Below are 22,542 nucleotides of genomic sequence, written 5' to 3' on the forward strand. Positions count from 1 at the left end.
AGACACAACCTGCATGACTTCTTAATATCATATACGAATGCGTTATGAAATTGGAAATGCAGGCTAATACCGTGTTGAGACTTTATTACAAGGTTGTTATAGTCCACGGCATTTAAGGGCATATGACCAGCATACCCCCTTTGGTTATGGTACATTACATGACTGAAAAGCCTTCAGTCCTATCTTTGAGACTGAACCTATGCTAGACTGTCACTCTGATTGTAGTATTCTAACCACCAAACCACCTGGCACCTTAAAAATCATAAGCATCCCATAACTGAGTCTCTTATACTGGGGGTATGCATACACCCTCGCCCACTCAGTTTTCACAGAGCAACAACTCGTTGTCTTTACTTACCTTGACTCAGCTGGTGTCCAATTTCGATTTGAAGCAAAATTCTATGATGGCCACGACTAATGATAATACCAGGCCTCCAGTCAGGATGTAGAAGATGCCTGCTATTTCGCTCAGAGTCAGGGTGCTGGTGTGGGTATCCTGTGATAAAGGGAGGGCTCGGTTACATACATACATACATACATACATACATACATAGAGAGAGAGAGAGAGAGAGAGAGAGAGAGAGAGAGAGAGAGAGAGAGAGAGAGAGAGAGAGAGAGAGAGCATACAAAGGAAAAGTAACAGCAACAGAGGTAACAGTACTTTTGAGGCATCTTGTCACAATGAAGATTATAACTATGGTAATTACAGTAATATTATGAACTAATGATTAAAAAGGATAAAGTGAGAAGCTGTCCCCACTCAGATTTTCCATCAGTCGAAGCTGGAAGGAAAGAGACAAAAGCTACCATGAAGCATAGAACAGGCACGTTCGTCAATCATGTGACCTGCACTGCGCCAGAAAACATCGAAGGGCGGATAAAGAAATTGGAGTTGTGAGCAAAAGGAAGTGTGGGATGGGTTGGCAATTAGATGGGTAATGAAGCTTATGCAGGAAAGTGCTGCTTGTGGAAATGGATGTTGTAGAATTAGTGGTACTGGTGCAGTGAAAGTAGCTTTTAAAATATCATCCAAAAATGAATGTTAGAGGGGTAAGGAAATTGGCATGGTGAGCAAACGAATGGGAAGGATGAACTAGAAATTTGGTGGACAAAGCTAGCTTACAACATTAATTTTTCTTTTATTCTTCTCATTCTGCTTCCAACAAGACCTGCTTTATTAATTTCTCTAACAGTATTTAGCAGAATATTTGGCAACTTTACACACATTACTGTACGCACTCATGACCCACAGTCTGTGTCAGTCTGGGATACTGGGAAGAAGGCTAACTGAGTATCAAATGTATGAGGGTATCAGGGAAGACATTTCTTGCAAAGTCACACTCTTTCCCTGGAATACTGCCATGGGAATACTTGGACACATAAGGGAAAAAAATAACAAGAACATGTAGGGAATCTTTGACATATTAAAACCAAAAAATCAACACCACAAAACTACAACCTGAAGGGAGAACTTACTTACCTGACAAATATTCTCTACAACAACAACAAACACAAAAACACTAACAATGACCTCTGTAACCTTGTCTGACTAACACTAATACAGTGATGGCCCGATTATTAAGGCTATATGATGTGAAGGGGTGCCTGAATAGTCCAAAATCACGATTAATCCAGCCAAAACAAAATACAAATACCGTTGGACAGATTAACTTTTCAAAGGTCGTGGGTGCAGAAATGTGCATGCTTCCCTGGCCGACCCCGGGACCATTTTCTCAAAGTTCTAAAATCATTTTTTTCCTTACAAGTGTGAAGAGAATCGTCTGGTGCACCTGGCAAAGTGTTTTTTTTTTTTTTTTTTTTTTTTTTTTTAGCTTCCTAAACCCATCCTGTGATTCGGTATGATTCGCGGAAGAACTAATAAAATTTCGGTGCATGTACCATATGGGCAAAAACATCCAAGATGAAGTGACTGCTTGGGATGGTAGCGTAGGGTCATGGAAACATACCTGTGACCTTCGTTCCTTTCCCATAATTGTTCGCAGTTTTTTATACCTAGCGCCTACTCGACGTCACTGACACCGGTACGGTAAAGCGATGTTCAACGCCGGGGGCTATTAAGGGCTTAAGGAACGTGATGATAACAAAGAGGAAATTTATCTGCAAAAAATTTTAATTTACCACCCTGAAAAGTCAGAAAGATACAGAAAACAAACTGGAGGAATACGAATTGAACTGGTAAGGTCTTTCTGCTGCTTAAGTTAAGCGTGCATGAAGCACTCGTCCTTTTGTTCGGTCTTGTGGGTATGTGTGAAACAGAGACAACGATACAAACAATAAGGTTTTCCATTAATCCCTTAATAGCTCCTGGCAAAAAGCCTTTAAGCCTGAAATCACCATTTTGATACACATTAGAGGGCAACTCTTGCACATCTTTGTAACGCCTTTAAGCTTGAGATCACCATTTTGAAAGATTTCAAGAGGAGGCAGATTTTTTTTTTTCAAGGGATATTACTAATACACCTACCACTACTCCTAACAATAATCTATCTATCTATCTATCTATAGCCCGACGCCCTAATCCCGCAAAGGGTGGCCACAGACAAAACGCCTCCAAGTCACTCTGTCACCCACCATTTGACTCCCCTCCCCCCAACTCACCCCCCCCTCCCTCATATAATGATAATAGTAATTACTACTACAACCACTATTGCAAACAAGGGGGTCTAACCTGCGTATCCTTGCCGCATTCAGAGTTATCGAACCACCACTTGCTTTTTAGTCTGAGTAGGTCTCCAATCTCCTTCAGGCTCAGTATTGCCAAATTGAGGCTTTCCCTGTGGACAGCAGGTAAAGGGGATGATTAGAACGTATACTGGAAGAGTGAAGAGGATGAAAGAAGACAAGGAGAGAGTGACGTGGGGAGGGAGGGAGAAACTGGTAATTAGTAGTGTGTGTGTGGGGGGGGGGGGGCACATGAGTGCAACATCAAAATATACCATAGAGACTCCCACACTACAATAATTACATTGCCTTAAGGACGGATTTTTTTTTTTTCATTCATTCATTGTCCAATCCCGTGTTGCCCCATGAGGAGTGTAGGAGCCCAGGGCTAGGCAAGTTGGTCCTGACATTTAATATGAGTGACCAGCCTCACTCATCCATGAGTGGCATTACGTAAGCAATAAATTCCAACCATCCCTTGGATATATACTTCCACCGGCTCAATCCGATTGGAGCGCATTAATTCACTGAAGTACTATGTGTCATAATTTGGTTATATGGTTACCACCCAGCGTAGTAAATGGTTTCCTTGTGTAGAGGAAACTTTTTTTTTTTTTTTTTTTTTTACGTGTCCGACTCTGGGCAAGGCTTCAGGGCCTATCCCAAAGTCCCAGTTGTCCTCCTTGGGGCCCAGTAGTCCTCCTACATCTCCACATGTCACCACTTCAGCGCTAACACCCACCATCCATATTGAATACATGCTAGGGCTGTCTCATACAGGAATGGTGTACTGGAGTTAGCGGGGGTACTTTTATGACATGTCGGCGGGCCTTCTGGTAGATCAGAAAAGTCTGCTTTTTTATGACATTCAAATCCTTAAACGCTTAAACTGTTCCCTGTCCCAGCCAGGATTCGAACATGGGTCCATTAGGACTGCAGGCCGTCTCTCTACCGATTCTGCCAACGCCTCCAGTCAATGTCAGTCAATGTTGAAGAAATCTCCGTCTAGTTAGAGTGATTTACACATAGCTGATCTTCATCCCACTGCAACATCTTTATTAAACATGTGCTTTGTTTTGAAATATATGAGACTTATTAGGCTTCATTCGGCTCTAGGCAAATACGCCATGACACCAACAGTACCCCCTATTTCACGGCCATCATAAGTTCAGTGCCTGATGACTGAACTGGTGTTCTGTGCATGGGAGAGATGGGCCTGACGCATTCCTTATGGGGCCTTTGGTAGGTCTGTCGCCTTAAGTACATTACTTCTGTGTATCCGGGTCCAAGTTAAGTCCGATTTTTCTTAGTGTCGCAGGGAAGTGTTCTTTTTACTCTCCATGCCTACCCATGCTGCTTCATCCAGCCTAGAAGACTTTTCGAGACAGAAGTGTCAGACATATCCCCCATTAACCAGATCTGTATCAGAGATCTTCCCCATGCAAGACTAAAGCAAAATTATGTTCCTGAGCTGAATAGGTGAAACAACATTCAGGCTATGGTACGAGTATTTTCTGTACAACTCACTTAAGCGGTGAGTGTGGGGGAGTGGCCACGCCGTACCCATTGGAATTTAGGTTATGTCCAATCTTCATGGTGTCGCAGGGAAGCCGTCCGTTGATATAGTTGTTCTTGTCACTCTCCAGCAGAAAGGCGTACTTGCCCTTCGACATCCGCACCCGTTCGATGCCCTCCTCATACGTGGATGTGAACACATGCTTACGGGACGACATGAACTCCCACATTCGACTGTACACACTTATCTTGGAATTCTGAAAAAAAAAAAAAGTGAAAAAATAAACTTGCGGTGGCAACAATAAAACACTGATATAATCGTACCTCATGAAGAAAAAAAAGTCATAACACAGAGGGAATAAAATAGTTTGGCAAGAGCAGGAACAATACTGAAAAATAGAGTATTCATGAACGGTAATGTGAAATCGTACGGTGATAGGTACAATACAATATGCTGATACCCTCACAGTGCGTGGAGGAGAACAGATTCTTGCGGGAACACCTACGAACTCTTATTCGTGTTTTTGTTTTACAAATGCAAAAATACGATGGTTGTTTTATAGGCCGTGTATTTAAACAGTATATCAGCTGTTGTGAAAAATATTGAAAAAATAGTCATCGTTGTTTCTGTCCATTCCACCATCATGATCATAACGAACACCATAGCCATCACCATCACAGCATCACCACCACAGCCTTCACCACCACAGCCTTCACTACCACAGCCTTCACCTCCACACCCTTCACCACCTTGGCCATCACTTCCTTGGCCATCACCACCTTGGCCACAACCACCACAGCCATCACCACCACAGCATCATCACCACGGCCGTCACCACCATAGCCATCACCACCACAGCATCATCACGACAGCATCACCACCATAGCATCACCACCACAGCCATCACCACCACAGCATCATCACCACAGCATCACCACCACAGTCATCACCACCATAACATCACCATTATAGCATCACCACCATAATATCACCACCACAACAGCCCCACCACAACCATCACTACCACAGCATCATCATTAGCATCACCACCATAATATCACCACCACAACAGCCCCACCACAGCCATCACTACCACAGCATCATCATTAGCATCACCACCATAACATCACCACCACAACAGCCGTCACTACCACAGCATCATCATTAGCATCACCACCATAGCCATCGTCACCACAGCCCTCACCACCATATTCGTAGCATCACCACCATATTCGTAGCATCACCACCACTGCCATCACCACCACAGCCTTCACCATCATAGCAGCACCACCGTCTAACCGATGTGTCCACTAATACACCACGAAGTGCTGCTGGAAGCTCTTTTTTCCCTTCAATCTGATTCTATTTAAGTTAAAAAAGATCTCCTGCAGAAGAGGTTGGTGAAGGTTTTGTTTAACCCTTCCAGTTTGAAATGACTGGAAAAAAAAAGAAAAAAGAAAAAAAATCTGGTGGCAGCAAGAAAAATGGAAAAGACGTCAATGTTTCTTTTAACTTGATCCATATATTTGTCTTGTTGCAGCTTATTTCAATTAACTCAGTGGCAGAATTAAACAACAGTGTGACTCCTCAACCTTTTCAAAGCACTTCTTTATGACTAGCATCATATTCTGGTGATATTCTCTTGTTGAAACTCAGTTTTGAGATGAAAAGAAAGCAAATTTTAGGCCATGTCTGAGTAAAGCAAGTACAGTAATGCCCCTCCATGCCTTCCCCCGTGCTACACGGGCATCTGGTAGCGCTCATGACTGGAACTTCACACAGCCATATTGCAGAACTTCTGCCTATCAGAATTCTTTTATTCCTCGAACTGAATCTCTGGAACTCGCTTCCCCAGAGTTGTTTCCCCCCAAACTTCAACCTACAGTACAGCTGTAGAAGTCTAACTGATACAGATTTTTTATAAATGAGGATGCCAGGAATCTGGTGTATTGAATATTCTTTTTTATTAATTTGTTTTTCCTTCCTCTGTCCTGTTATTAAAAAAAAAAACAGTTATCACCCACAAATGAGATATACAATGGAGCCCCAAGTTTAACAACATCGTAGTTTGCAGTTCCACGGTTGGCGGTGGCCTGCAAATATTCCCAAACACCAGGTTCTGTTCGTGGTGAGAAAAATGTAAAACCTGCTTGCGGATGAGGAGTTCGGTGGGTTTATGCAGGAGCAGCAGACAGAAGAGATGCAGCACATGATAATGTGTTGCTTGGAGAGGCGGAGGCAGCAGAAGCAGAGGAGAGTGGAGGAGCCAGATGTGGAGGGGTTCAGTTGCCTCATCATCTGCCTCAGAAATTACACCCCCATCCCTTCCTTTAAGCACCTCATTACAGCTTTCCCAGTGAGTTTCCTTGCCTATTATGTACTTTGTATTAATATATACTAGTTACTTTTTCAGGTGTGATCAGTAAATTTACATTGCATAGATGGGTTTCAGGAAGAGTTGGCATGGGACTTGGAACCAATTTGCCTATTTCCCACAGAATCAATGCCCCAGCTTTAGTGGTTTCATGGCCTACAGTACTTTTCATGGAATCAATTAGGCGCAAAACACTGTACGTCAAACACATATTTCCATATAGGGAATTAAGTCTGACACCTCTCTATTACACCAGATCATGTAGTTGAGTATACACAACTGGACATGATAATGTCTCACTACACCATGTAGGCCACTCCTCAAATTCAACCTCGAACTCGTACTGCATACCTTAAAACCAACAGATACAGTACACAGGAGCCTGACTTCTTGTGTCTTTACTGCTCAGAAACCACTGATGACCAACCAATGACTACATAAATGATGATTAGAAAGTGGCGGCTGCAGCAAACATAAAAGTGTGTTGGCAACTTTATCATTCCCCCAGTGCTTCTTCAGAACCCGGCATACTTGACTCCACATCCACACAGTTGACTAACCTTATACTCCCCCATACCACTGAAATTACTGTTTTGGGTGATTTTAATGTCCATAATGTAGAGTGGTTATTGCCAGGACTGCCAACACTGCTTCAGAATGTGGGCTGTTTGCAGAATTGTTTAATCTCACACAATTAGTAAACAACCAACCAGAATACCAGATAATCCTGACCATAACCCCTATCTCTTGGACCTATTCCTGACAAATAATCCAGATCAGTACAGGAGAGAGGTACTGTCAACAACTTGATCCTCCAGTCACAATCTCATCAAAGCCTTGCTAGTCAATTCCCCCAAACCTCCAAATTCTGAACCTGTCAGAGTCACCAGACGGCACTTACTGGGATGGATTTAGAAATTGTCTTACTGATATCCCATGGCAGTCTTTCTTCTCCAGTGACATCAGTTCTACCCAGCCCCACATTAGTGACTTAATACAAGCTGCTATGGAATAATTCATACCCAGTCAACAGTTCACTAGAAGATCGGACTCCTCAGAATGGTTTTACAGCAATTGTGCCAGAGCAATGACTCCAAAGTCCTTAGCATATAACTTTTACTTAAAATAAAATAAAAATCTATCACATTGTCAGTTTAAAATTGCTAGAAACCATGCACATACAGTAATAAATCTCGCTAATTCAAACTTTCTTCGCAACCAAGCGTCCAAACTATTAAATAATCCTAATGACGATAGAATATTCTGGTCAGCTCTCAGTTCTTTCAATAATCACCATCACCCATTCCCCCACTAAAATCTTCTGATGGTAACATCATAAATGATCTGCATGTTAAGTGAACATCCTTGCCAGTACTTTTGCCAGAAATTCTACCGAAGAGGAAGTCAACCAGAACGTCCCTGTACTAGAACCTGACTCTCCTGAAACTGCTCCAGTTAAGATACAGAGTAGATACCGGTACGTTAAATCCATCCTAGACATTTTACCAATCGACTCAGTTCCAGGTCCAAATGGAATTCCTCCGATTGTTTTGAAAAAGTGTTCCCCAGAACTTGCCTCTGTTCTAGTTACATTATTCAGACTATGCATCCATACTTCTTCATTCTGTAATTTGTGGAATGAAGCTAATATCCACCCAATTCTGAGAAAAGGAAGTTCCTCTTACCCCTCTGATTACAGACCAATAGCTATTACATCTTCTGTTGGTAAAGTATTTTAGACTGGAAGTAATAAGTACATAGTTAAACATCTGAATCCAGCAACTCAATTAGTAACCGACAGTATGGATTTCACCGCGAAAAATCCACGGTTGATATACTCAATCTCCTGACTCATACAATCCATCAGTCAATTCACCAACATGGAGAAACTTATGTCCTTGATACTTTTAAAGCTTTTGATGAAGTGTGGCACCATTCCCTGCCATCCAAAATCCCTTGCTATGGCCTATCATCTTTTGTTCCTCTGATTCCCTCATATCTCAGTGACCACTTGATTAATGTCACAAGGATCAGTTCTGGCTTCAAATCTAGTCCTAATTCATATTAATGATCTAGTATCTGTCATCCATAATCCCATCCATTCATATGCAGATGACTAAACACTTCACAGTTCATTCACACTTAAAAATCTCTAACTCACAACTCAGTACAGCAGCCTCCATAAATCTAGACTTATCCAAGATCACAGAATGGGGATAAAACAACACTGTCTCATTTAAGGATAGAAAGACCAAATATATACAATTTACAAATGGACAGGTACTGCCTGATTCCTATAATACCTTCAATGCTTCTAATATTCCATTCTCTAAAAGTATTGAAATTCTGTGTTTCATTGAACAATGCCTTTGCTGGACCTCACCTGGACCTCTAATGTTAGATCACTAGCTAAAACAGCTTCAAAGAAACTTGGATTACCGTATAGAGTCCATAACTTCTTGACTGACGAGCAGTAAGCTATAACTTACAAGAGTAGTGCACTCTCAGCTTGAATATTGCTCACCCTCGTGGAATGGATGTGGAGAGGTGCACTAAATCAAATGGACGTAATTCAGAACAAAGCTGTTAGAATTAGTAATAACCCTGCTAATACAAATGAACTACCTCCCCTCCAAGTATGAATGAATGTTGCCTCCCTTCCATTATATTTACAGACACTTTAATGGCAAATGCTCAGACAAAGCTGCATCCATGGACCTTCAGCCGCACTACACAGGCATCTCCTAGTGCTCATAACTGGACTGTCACACTGCCGTTTTGCAAAACTTCTGCATAAAATTTCTTTTATTCCCTGAACTGCATCTATTCGGAACTCACTTCCCCACAGTGGTTTCCCCTCAAACCTTGACCTATAGCTGTTCAAGTCCAACTGTTACAGATTATTTATGAATGGAGGACACCTGTAATTTAGTGTATGGATTATATCTTTTTATTTATTTGTTATTACTTCATCTGTTCTGTTAAAGAAAAAAAAACTAACATCAGTCTTTATTAGACTACAGGAATATATGTATTGTTTCTCTAATCGTGGTGTAATGTAGTACCTATGTTTATCTTTCCTCCTCAGTATTTTTCTCCCTGTACAGTACAAAGAGGGTGAATAACGGGAAAAAAGTAAGCTCTCAATTATCCGGTGTAATTCAGCTAACCCCAACACCAAATAAAGTGAAACGCCGGATACTGCATTGTACATCCCATCTGCTCGACACTTGGCATCAAGCTGGATATTGTATTACAGTCTGTCTCAACCCTCTATCCTAAAAACTTTCCCATGTGTAAAAGATGAAAACTAAGGCATAAAATACAATACTGTAATGAAACAGTGCAGTGAAAGTGCTGGTTGGCTACTGTTTATGAGCTGCATGATATGCCACGACGCTCGATATTACACAGAACAGCCGGTTGCTTCTTGTTTCAGCGCCAGATATTGCTTTAATATAATCAAGTCAACAGTGCTGGATATTGCAACGACAGAGGTTTGAGTTTACTGTATATATTAGCTTTTATTGTTCCCCTCATTCTGATGTGAATACATTGGTAATTTAGCCTCATACTTATGTTTTTCATCCATTCTGCTTTATCCTTGATTAATTTGTTAATAAACAGGAGTGCAGTACAGACTTTATCATCCTGGCGTTATGTAACAATTTTGTCAGTTATCTAGTCAGTCTGTTTTATTCCTTATGTAGCTGGTCAGTAACAGGAGTAAACTGATTATTTCTAACATCCTCATGCTGTGTAGTGGATATTTTTCATTCTTTTCTATTATGTCATATCTTTTCTTCTTCAAATATATCTGAATTATTTTATTAAATATACACTGAATAATGAAACCAACAATAACCGGCACATACTATGTACTGCAATTAACATAACATTAAGTAGACAGATCTACTGAATCACCAGTATATAAACAGGATTTCTGAAAACCATCTGCATACATTAATTATACATGACCAGCTTTAATGTCTAATACAGCATTCTGACTAGGCACTGCAGGTATATAGGTCTACACTGTAGGTTTCAAAAACATGCATCACGGAAGCATATCTCTCCAGTAAGCACATAGCATAATACAAATACCTACAGAAAGCACAAAATCCTACAAACCGGTAATGCCTGGTCAGCAAAACAGAATGATGTACATCATACATTAACCTGCACAAAAGTCAACAAACAGGGATGCCTAAGCATATATATAAATAATAACTAAACTCCGCATGTTATACACTCACAACTACGGGTGGGTCTACTCTGGGTTGTCATTCCGGGTGTAATGGTAAATAACCATACGTTATCATAACAGAACTTACCGATCTTTTTCTTTTGGGAATCGATGGTGCACATAACGTGTGTGTGTGTATGTGTGTGTGTGTTTTGCCTCATTGCCCACAACACAAAAGTGTGAATGCCCGATCACGTTTCCCTCTTCAAAATCAAGTGCACATGAGGAAAAGCCACTTCGTCTCACGCCAAAAGATGCAACCATAGTTCCTTCATATTAATCCATTCATTGCTATAAGTTATGACTGAAACGTGTGTGTGTGTGTGTGTGTGTGTGTGTGTGTGTGTGTGTGTGTGTGTGTGTGTGTGTGTGTGTGTGTGTGTGTGTGTGTGTGTGTGTGTGTCAGTAGGATAGAAGTTGTGGAAGCAATGAAGAAAGTTAAACTGGGGAAAGCCCCAGGAATTGACGGAGTGTGTGGTGAAATGCTGAAGCATGGGGGATAGAGAGTAGTAGAATGGATGTGGAAGACGTGCAGATTGGCCTGGGAGGAAGGTAGAGTCCCGGAGGATTGTAAGTCATGTATAACTATTCCCTTGTACAAAGGAAAAGGGGAAAAAGAAGTATGTGGTAATCATAGGGGCATTTGTCTTCTTAGTATAATAGGAAAAGTGTATGGTAGGATACTTATTGACAGAGTTAGAGAAAGAACAGAGGAATTAGTTGGAGAAGAACAGGGAGGCTTTAGGAAGGGAAGAGGTTGTGTAGATCAGATATTCATTCTTAGATCTTTAGTGGAAAAAGATTCTAGAGAAGGGAAAGAAGTTGTATGCGGCTTTCATGGATTTGGAGAAAGCATATGACAGGGTGGATAGACAAGGATTGTGGAAAGTATTAAGAATATACAGTATGGAGTATATGTGAAGTTGTTGAATGCTGTGAAGAGTATGTATGATGGTGCTACTACTGCAGTGCGTGTGGATGGTGAACTGCGTGAATTTTTCTCTTTGAAGGTTGGGTTGAAACAGGGATGTGTCATGTCTCCATGGTTGTTCAATCTGTACATGGATGGGGCAATAAAAGAGGTACAAGGTAGGGTAGTGGATGTTGGAGTGGTCCTTGTGAGAGAGGGTAGTGTTTGGAAACTCCCTGTACTGTTGTTTGCAGATGATACTGTGTTGTTGAGTGAAGACGAAGGGGAGCTGCAGGGCTTGGTGGATGAGTTTGGGAGAGTGTGTAAGAAACGGAATCTAAAGGTGAATGTAGGGAAGAGTAAAGTGATGGTCTTTGAAAGAGGTGAAGTCAGTGAATGTACAGCGAGGTTGGATGGTGAGGAATTGGAAAATGTGAGTATGCTTAAGTACTTGGGTAGTGTGATGAGTAAGGATGGAGGTTTGGAGGGTGAAGTGCTTGAAAGGGTACAGCAGGGAAGAAAGGTTGCTGGTTCCATGAAAGCAGTGCTAAGAAACAGGGAAGTGTGCATGGAAGTGAAAAAGTTACTACATGACAGTATTATGATACTAAACCTAACGTATAGAAGTGAAGCTTGGACGTTGTTGGAAGGACACAAGTCAAGAGTGTGAGCAGTGGAAATGAGTTATTTAAGAGGAGCCTGTGGAGTCACATGGAGAGGCAGGCTGACAAATGAGGATATAAAGGAGCGTTGTGGTGTGGATGTGGATGTGATAGGAAGTGTTAGGAGGAATACACTGAGGTGGTTTGGCCATGTGGAGAGGATGGAGGGTGAAAGACTCACGAAGAGAGTGTATGTGAGTGAGGTGGATGGGGGAAGAGGGAGGGGGAGGCCAAGGATGAGATGGAGGGATGGGGTGGAGAGCCATATGAGAGAGGGGGGTGTGAGCTGGGAGCAGGGCAGTGAAATGGCGAGGGACAGGGCGACGTGGAGGCGATTTGTTTGTGGCCACCCCGAACGGGATTGAGGCGTCTGGCAGTAGATAGATAGATAGATGGATACATATATATATATATATATATATATATATATACATATATATATATATATATATATATATACTGGTTTACCTTAAAAAACTCCATGGAAGATCCCCCTTGCAGCGTGCCATACTCCACCTCAGTCTGACTGGCAAAATCGTCCACAGACTTGATGGGGGTGACCAGCCTCTCGACGGTGAGGAAGGCGGCCAGGTTGGCAGTGTACGAGGAGATTATGATTAGCGTGAAGAACCACCACGCACTTCCCACGAGACGACCCGACAGCGATCTGCAAGGTGAGCAGGGATGGAGGTAATTATCTGTGAGAGTAAGAGGTGTGGAGAGAACTGTGGGGGAAAGAAAGTGTGAAAAAGGGTGGTTGTGGTGATGATGATGATGATTAGCGTAAAGAACCACCACGAACTTCCCATGACACAGCTCGACAGCGACGTGGAAGGACAGGAGTGGTGGATGTACACTTCTGTGAGGGTAAGGGTACATTCACACTGAGACCGGAACAGAACGTATTCAGACGCAAACTGTCCGATCTTAGGTAAGGATAACATCTACAAGTATTACGTCTCGTTTCGTAAGTCATATTCTGCATGAACTGTTTCTTATTGCCACAAGCAATGTAGTTGCCACTGAGAAACAGACTGGCCAAAAAGTGAACAGGTGAAATTAACTTTATTCATTTTTTTTTTTAAATACCAACCTGCATGACTAAACAGTCTGCGTCAAAGCAATTAGCCTACATTCTGGCCTCTGTGTGCATGTACCCTAAGAGGTATGAAGGGAGTCTGTGAGGGAAGGAAAGTGTGAAAAAGAAGTATGGGTGCTGTTGATGCTGCTGCTGATGATGATTAGCGTAAACAACCACAACGCATTCCGCTCGACACGGCCCGAGATCGATCTGTGATGGTCATATTCTGTGAGGGATACAATTCTGGAGAGGATCTGTGAGGGAGGTACGGTGCCAGAGAGGTCACTTAATCCAGAGATCGTCTTCTATAACACACTCTTGTTATCTACAGACAATCTGATTAAACTGAGACGAGTTTTCGATGTGAAGAGGTAAGATACGAGAATAAAGCTTCATTAACCCTTTTGCCCCAAGAAGTCCTGCCTAAATTGCATGTATCATTTGGTGCCGGCCTAAAGAATACAAAAGTCATCATATTGGAGGGCTAACCACTTCACGACGGTGGCCTCTTACATTTTATCACCGCCACCATCACACGAATATATTGGATTTTCGAGAGATTATTCAAACTGTACGAGTCAGATACAGCCTTCATTATACTCTTCACAGGCTGAAGTGCGTCCTATTCCCGAGGTGGCGTCCTTGACTTCGTTCCATCTTCTTCTGAACGATTTATTCTGCATACTCTTGTTTTACTTTCTTGCACGTTATGTAGTGCTGCCAACCTCTGCCTTCACCTTTATCATTCTTTTTCTGTGTCTGCCATCCTCTCTTCCTATATCTTCCAACTTTCCTGTCACTTTTTATTAGTCTTTCTTCCTTTTCAGGTGGCTTTACATTGAGTAACATGCCAAATGGTTCCCTGAAAGCCGGGAAACCATTTACAACGCTGGGTGCAAACCATATAACCAAATCATTCGTGTTCCCTACATGTCAGCAAGTGGGCTGGCGGAGAGTTAGTGCCCCTCCCCGTAAAACAACTGAAACACAAATGGGCACCCCTTACAGGATTATGGGGTCTGGCTATAGATGGATGGATAGACGTTATGGATGCAAAGTTTGTCGACATTAAAATTACAAAAATAGAAAACAAGAGGAGGGTAATGTGATTCGTATGGAACTATCTATCTATCTATTGCCAGACGCCTCAATCCCGTTTGGGGTGGCCACAAACAAATCGCCTCCACGTCGTCCTGTCCCCCGCCATTTCACTGCCCTGCTCCCAACTCACACCCCCCTCTCTCATATACCTCTCCACCCCATCCCTCCATCTCATCCTCGGCCTCCCCCTCCCTCTTCCCCCCTCCACCTCACTCACATACACTCTCTTCGTCAGTCTTTCACCCTCCATCCTCTCCACATGGCCAAACCACCTCAGTGTGGAACTATAGCAGGGAAATGCTATATAATTAATGATACCTTTAGCTTATTTTTTTTTCATGTGTCCGGCTCTGGGGAAAGGCTTCAGGGCCTATTTCTCTGGGGCAGTTGCCTATCCCAAGGCCTAGTAGTCCTCCTACACCTCCACATGTCACCACTTCGGCGCTAACACCCACCGTCCATATTGAATACATGCTAGAGCTGTCTCATACAGGACTGTTGTATTGGTATTAGCGGGGGTGCTTTTACGACATGGCGGGTCTTCTGGCAGATCAGGAAAGTCTGCTTTTTTATGATATCAAATCCTCAAACTGTTCCCTGCCCCAGTCGGGATTCGAACCTGGGTCCACTGGGACTGCATGACGCCTCTCTACCGATTCAGTCACCGCCTCTCCCGCTTATTGACATTTATAGTGTATAGATATAGTCGGACAGAGTATAGTTTACCAATTTCCAGTCTGTCAATGTCAACTTTTCCATGCTGCATGGTGGTCCTTCTCACTTTTTTCCTGCCAGCTTCGACTGGAGGGTTTGGTGGGTGGGGGGAGGAGCTTTCTTATTTTACTATCCTTACCTTCAACTTGTAGAACTGGATATCATAGGGATAGTCTTCTCTGTAACAAGCAGACTTGAAAGGACCATTAGGTCTATTGCTATTTGCTTTCCTTTAAATATCTCATCAAGGTAGAGGCGCTGGGAAGGATACTGGAGGGGTGAAGAACATGCATCCTAATTTGCAGTTATTTATTGATGGCGTAAATGAAATATCAGAAAAAAATGATTGGACTAATGGGTTTTAATTTGTTTCCTTTTTCAGACTCATCCAGTCTGAGAGGTTCTTCCTGAGGTGCAGAAATCATGCAGTGTTGATTCTCTTACTGGAATGACGTGGTACAATTCCAAGCCGTTATATAAAAGTTAATATGGATTTCTGGTACTGGACAAGTTAATGGAAGCTGCATCAAAATCCTTCAGTTCGAAAAGTCTCTCGAGTTGAATATCATTATTGGAGACGGCAAAAAAAAAAAAAAAAAAAATGTTATCGGGATAAAGCGTGGAAATAATGAGACAAAAAAAAAAAAAATGTCATAAGTGTCTAATCATCCTCTGATACCAAACTAAGAATGTTGTACTTTATCCAGGCTACCAACGAGAGAGAGAGAGAGAGAGAGAGAGAGAGAGAGAGAGAGAGAGAGAGAGAGAGAGAGAGAGAGAGAGAGAGAGAGAGAGAGAGCAATGAATAAAACACACACACACACACACACACACACACACACACACACACACACACACACACACACACATTAATCCCATTCAGACCTACATTCTCTTTTTCTGTCTGTCTGTCCGATACTCAGACATAGAATCATTAGTTATTATAAACATTAAGGCCAAACAATCTCTACATAAAAAAGAAAAAAAAAAAAATAAACAAACATAACGGTGTACATAAAGCTTGTATGGTTGATGCATATTTCACTCTCACATACTCTTCAGCTATTGTTTTTTAATATTCATAATTAACAAGAAGCTTACCTTTAAATTTTAACTTTGGTCCAGCTAGAAAAACACTGGCCATAAACTCTGTATGGTCTTCATAATACTGCAGTTGTAACTTACCTTGTATAGAAATCTATCCTCTGTTGCATGAACTTCCAAGGTGAAAAAGAGACAATGACTTTGTAGGTGTCTGTCTGTGTCTCTCTCTCTTCCGTAAACTTTTAGGATTCTTTAGATCTGCAGTTATCAAGTAAGTCTTTCTAAAACATAAAACCCAGACAACCGACAGACAACCGTAATAGCTTTATGGTCTGTGAATCAGCATAACTAATTCTCACCTGTTCAGGCCAGAAATCCGTGACCCTCAAAGACCTGTAATCATGGAGCAAATCTTTCTATTGATATATACACCAGACCTCCTAGGAAAAAAATGGTTCTTATCTGTATGGTGTATGTATCTATGTAACTGTAGCTCACCTTGGGCAGATATCGACCCTTTGTTGCATGAACGCCCCCAGGGTGAACCACAGACTGTTGCAGATGCCGAAGTCGTTGCTGACACTTGACTTGCCGTACATCTCTATCACCTGCCAGAGAAAGGGGAGGGGCGGATATTGCTACATCATCATCATCTCCTTTCGGCTCTCCCCTTAGGGTTCGCCACAGCGGATCACCCGTCTCCATCTTACTCTGTCTTCTGCATCTTCTTCTCTTACACCTACCACCCGCATGTCCTCCTTCACTACATCCATAAACCTTCTCTTTGGCCTTCCTCTCTTTCTCCTGCCTGGTAACTCCATTTCCAGCATGCTCTTCCCGACGTACTCCTCATCCCTCCTACGCACTTGTCCAAACCATCTAAGTCTTACCTCTACATATGTTATTGTTATTGTTATTATTGTTATTATTATCTTCTGCCTACAGTGACTCTACACTCCCTCTTTTGTCTTTCTTTCCTTCATTCTTTCCTGTTGCTTCTGCCTGTGGGTGACTACTCTGAGCGACATGCCGAATGGATTTCTGTACTGTACACCAAGAAACCATTTACTACGCTGGGTGGTAACCATATAACCAAATCATGGTGCCTGGTGGTTTACTGGGTAATTAAGGTGCTCCAATCAGATTGAGCCGGTGAAGGTTTATTTCCAAGAGATGGTTGGGGTTCACTGCTCATGTAATGTCACTCAGGGATGAGTGCTACTAGTCACTCTGATCTTAAATGTCAAGACCAACATGCCTAGCCCCGCGCTCCTACGCTCCTCATGAGGCAACGCAGGACTGGATGATGGATGGATGTTATTGTTATTGTTATTATTATTATTTTATTATTATTATTATTATTATTATTATTATTAACATTTTATTACTATTATTACTACCAGTTACACCCCGTGTATGTGTGTGTGTGTGTGTGTGTGTGTGTGTGTGTGTGTGTGTGTGTGTGTGTGTGTGTGTGTGTGTGTGTGTGTGTGTGTGTGTGTGTGTGTTTAAACTTGACAGTCCGTCCACTGAGGCTCAGCAGTTCTTTTTGGACAGCAGTTATTTCCCTAACCACATTAACCATCACCTCACCAGCACATTCCCCTAACTACCTCACCTTCCACTCGCTGGGGCTGAATCTGCTGACGAGGAACAGGACGATGGAAACCCCGAGGTAGGCGAAGACGATGCAGGTCCAAATCTCGTGGGAGAGTGGCGACATGAAGCTGAACACTCCGGGTTTCTCCTTGGTGGGTTTCTTGATCATGATGGTGATGCCTTGGGTCATGAAGGGCTTGGTGAAGTCGATTACCTGTTCCCTCGATGATGTGATGGTTAGTGGCGCGATCGCTATGTCCGCCTCCTGTTGCCCAGAGAAAATGTATGAGTCAGGGATCATCATCATCATCATCATTACGCTGAATGTAGAGCTGCTAGAGGCTGACCGAAGATGACTCGGGACGAGGTCACAGAGTGCGACCTCAGGGATAGGGGACAGGAAGAAGGAGGCTGCTAAAGATATAACAGCGTGGAGATCCACCATTTGAAGGCCGATGCATGCAAGTATGTTGAAGCCTTTATAAAAGAAGCGAATCGAAACATTCATCATCGTCATCATCAGTACAGGATTGTGTCATAATGTTAACAATATCCCTCAGATGATGACGATAATTATGACAACTGATACACAGACTCTGTGTTATGCTCCACTATTACACACTGTCATGGGGTTTTTAAAATAAATGCTAAATATTATTTAAATGATAATAATGTTCAATAATATTGATGAGCAAGGACAATGATTTTCTTACTAAATCAAGCAACGATTACTTTACGCTGACTTGCTTCGCACGATTCTCTAAGAACGAGAATTTATAAACTTTCTCAACAGCACACAGCAGAGACTAATTACTCAATTGCTGTTACTGTTAGCCTCTGGAGAAAGTTACTTCACCCCTGACAATAAATAACTAATACTAATAATAGTATCAGGTTCTTGCTGATGCTTAACTCCTAGGAGGCACAACGGATTTTAAGCTTAATACACAAGACTGGCCTAAGTACCAATTATGAATAGCAAACGTTTATGCAAGCTAGGAGCTATAAGAGAAATAAGCTTAATTGCGGAGAAATGAAACAAGAGTTTACATTACATTAAGCTCAAGAAAAAGAACTGTTAAATTTATTGATTACAAAATAAATTTAACGTTACATTTCAAAATCAAATTAATGAGATCGCACTCACTCACTCACAAAAGAGCTAAATTCTTACGCCTAGGAAAAACACCTTAACTAAACTCTTAAGACTAGGAAAACGAAAAGAAATACTGGTCAATGAATGCTGTGTATCACCCAAAGAATGGTGAGAGCACTGGAGAACTGTAGTCTAGTGGAGCTTGGGTTGACCTCTCACACTGCTGGAGCACAGAACCTCTCTCCGTCAGAGCAAACACTGGACTGACTATTCAAATGATGCTTGTGGTAGAATGCACAGGCCACCGGAAGAAGGTGTGGCTAACGGTTGAGGCAAGCAGGGGCGAACAATAAAGAAACAATAGTATCGCTCAGTAGAGCACTTAGTGACGTGCATTAGATCGGTCACTTTTGAAACAGTGACGAATGTTTTGAAAAGTATACCACCGAAGTGGAGAGAGAAACGGTTAACTGAGCGATACACAGTGAGTTTTCCACTAATAGTTCGTGTTTTTCACAAAAGGGAAATGTCGCGAATTTGATTCGTGTCATTACGCCCCTACAAAATGAACTTTTTTCCTTATGGGAAAAAATTTGTGGTTACATATATATGTACACATCCTAACTCAGTCACACAAGATTCACACTGTGGTGTGTGTGCTATCCTGCTACAGGAGAAAGTCGCAGTTGCCAGTGAGCGAAAAAAACCTCGTATTTACGTTAATAGAAGCAAGCTTGAGGGAAAAACTCCGTGATGACGGTGAAAATCCTGTACTCAGGTCAAACTGAGCGAAAGTTCGCTACATTTACACTGACAACTAATTGTTGTGTAGCGTGGTGTATGTAATACATGGTGTAGGTGTGACAGTTGTAGTGTAACTGTACCTACGTGTAAAATGACACAGTAAATAATAATATGGCGACGACGAAGGCAGAGGAGAAGAGGCGGCAGCGTGTGGCAGATGATCAGTTGGCCCGCACAGCAAAACTGCTACACTCATTGTTGTACCTGCAAAACCAATTAAGGTGGAGCATCAAAAGTGTCAATGAGACAAAATTCTTATTACGTTACAATTACTCTCTCTGCCTAGCAATCAGTACATGCTACGAAAAGTACGCTCTAGCTGAAAAATACAAGTGACAGCCTAAGCTTCGTACATTCGAGGTCGCCATTAATTATAGCACACGATTAGTGTCGGCAAGTTGAGAATCCTTGTGCAAACTCGGGTCTTCCATAGCCTTGAGTTGCCTCTGCGGAGTTCTCTCTCGAACTTCCCCCTTAACCTACAGTACTTATATTAGTATCGGGGAGCTGAGAATCCTTGTGCAAACTCGGGTTTTCCATAGCCTCGAGTCGCCTCTGCGGAGTTCTCTCTCGAACTTCCCCCTTAACCTACAGTACTTATATTAGTATCGGGGAGCTGAGAATCCTTGTGCAAACTTGGGTCTTCCATAGCCTCAAGTCGCCTCTGCGGAGTTCTCACTTCCCCCTTAACCTACAGTACTTATATTAGTATCGGGGAGCTGAGAATCCTTGTGCAAACACGGGTCTTCCATAGCCTCGAGTCGCCTCTGCGGAGTTCTCTCTTGAACTTCCCCCTGAACCTACAGTACTTATATTAGTATCGGGGAGCTGAGAATCCTTGTGCAAACTCGGGTCTTCCATAGCCTCAAGTCGCCTCTGCGGAGTTCTCTCTCGAACTTCCCCCTTAACCTACAGTACTTATATTAGTATCGGGCAGCTAAGAATCCTTGTGCAAACTCGGGTCTTCCATAGCCTCGAGTCGCCTCTGCGGAGTTCTCTCTCGAACTTCCCTCTTAACTTACGGTACATAATATGTATGTACAGGCCCTGGACATGATGTGTCCTGTGGGGCCAATGGGTGAGACATCAGGTCTGCACCCACTTCACCACTACCCTGTCTCTCAACTGACTCAGAGATTACAGGTGTGGTTACGAACGGCACAGGAAGGACCTGTCCCTGATTAGTGGTGTTACTTTGACACACACTGCAGGAACGGACAAAACTATCTATGTCTCGTCCCATCCCTGGCCAGAAAAAGTCAGCTCAGATACGGCCCTGGGTCTTCCTTTTGCCCATGTGACCTCCTGAGGCTGAACAGTGACCCCATTGTAACACTGCTAGGCGGTACTTGGCGGGAACGACAAACTGCAGTCGAACCTCGCCCTCGGGTGTTCGTGACTCACGGTAGAGCCGTCCCTGTTTGCGAAGGAACTTGGCTCGACCTCCCCGTGAATACTTAATCACTCGACCCTTTTGTTTATTCCGCACAGCAGCAAGTGTCGGGTCAGAATGTTGTTCTTGTACAACAAGTTGGCTACACATCAGATCTTGCGGCGATTCAATGATCACTGAGGTGACACAGTCTGGAGCCTCAGCCATGGCTCGTGTTACCGCAGCAGCCAAAATCTGGGTAGCGTCATGTTCGGTGCAACTATCCTTGACACCGGAAATGTTGCCGATGATGAGTTCAAATAAAGGTTCTGGCATGACAACTGCAAGTGTTGTACCAGTATAAAATGGAGATGCCACCTGGATACATGCCTCAGGGAACAATCTCACTGATCCATCAATAAGGTTTCCATGGATCTGTCGACCTGTATACTGCTCAGGCTGAATTAGACTCTGCTTGACAGAGCAACCTGAGGAACCATTATCTCTCAGGACCTTCACAGGAATGTCTCCCACAAACCCCGGCTGAACAAGGAAGGTACTGTCACCTGTGGGAGGGCCTGTGGAGGAAGCAGCTAGCCACTCAGGCTGCTGAATTGATGCAGCAAACATTGTGCCTTGTGAATGATATACTTGAGGGTTTGTACTCACTGCCTGGGAAGATGGAACATTGGCCATCTGTGGAGGGGGGTTCACTGTCACTTGGGACTAGTGAACTGTGGGGGAGTACCCACACTGGTAGGGACGTGACCACTGTGCTGCTGCTGAGGAATGAAGGCTGCGTTCGCTTCCTGCCTCTTTTGAGCTGGTGGTGAAAAAGTTTGTCCCGACGGTCGGTTGCGTAGCTGATACTGCTGCTGGTTAGGGTACTTGTTGTACCTCTTCCACTCAGGTTTCTGAGTGTTTTGCCCCTGGTCCTTTCACTGCAGTTTTGGACCTTGGCCATTACTCTGAGAACGGCCTTTGTGCTGGGATTCAGTCTGAGACGGCTTCCCAGACTTGGCAGTATCTTTTCTGCTCCAGGTGTTTTGCTTACGAGTTTGATACCCGTATGCAGTAAAATATATATACGTCAGCCTTTTCTGCCATTTGGCTGGCATCTTTCACCTGGCAGATCTTAAGCTGTGCTAAGAGCTCAACAGGCCACGACCTCTCTAGCTGTGTACGCAGCATAAGGTCAATTATCCCCTCACATGTGGAAGGAGTTTCATCTTTCTCCATCCACTCATTTAAGTAAGCAGTGAGACGGTCGAGGAACTGAACAGCTGTCTCCTTGTCTTGGAGACGAGCTCGCATGAACTGAACTTTGGTGTCGTCTACTGT

At 42.9% G+C, this 22,542-nt stretch overlaps 1 protein-coding gene across 1 annotated transcript in view; it reads right to left on the minus strand.

Moving 5' to 3' along the window:
• Positions 1-364: 364 nt before the first annotated feature.
• Positions 365-22,542, minus strand: part of LOC145395764 (glutamate receptor 1-like) — a gene marked incomplete at its 5' end in the record, with an annotated part of 589,675 nt that continues 567,497 nt past the window's right edge. Inside the window, 6 exons of the mRNA XM_080269331.1 lie at positions 365-496; positions 2,690-2,795; positions 4,210-4,454; positions 12,859-13,057; positions 16,829-16,938; positions 17,949-18,194. Of these exons, the coding sequence (XP_080125457.1) occupies positions 365-496; positions 2,690-2,795; positions 4,210-4,454; positions 12,859-13,057; positions 16,829-16,938; positions 17,949-18,194 (1,038 nt within the window). The remainder of the gene's footprint in view (positions 497-2,689; positions 2,796-4,209; positions 4,455-12,858; positions 13,058-16,828; positions 16,939-17,948; positions 18,195-22,542) is intronic.

The sequence above is a fragment of the Coenobita brevimanus genome, chromosome 1 (assembly GCF_032717465.1).
Source record: "Coenobita brevimanus isolate Jiangsu-jjx chromosome 1, ASM3271746v2, whole genome shotgun sequence".
Lineage (NCBI taxonomy): Eukaryota > Metazoa > Arthropoda > Malacostraca > Decapoda > Coenobitidae > Coenobita > Coenobita brevimanus.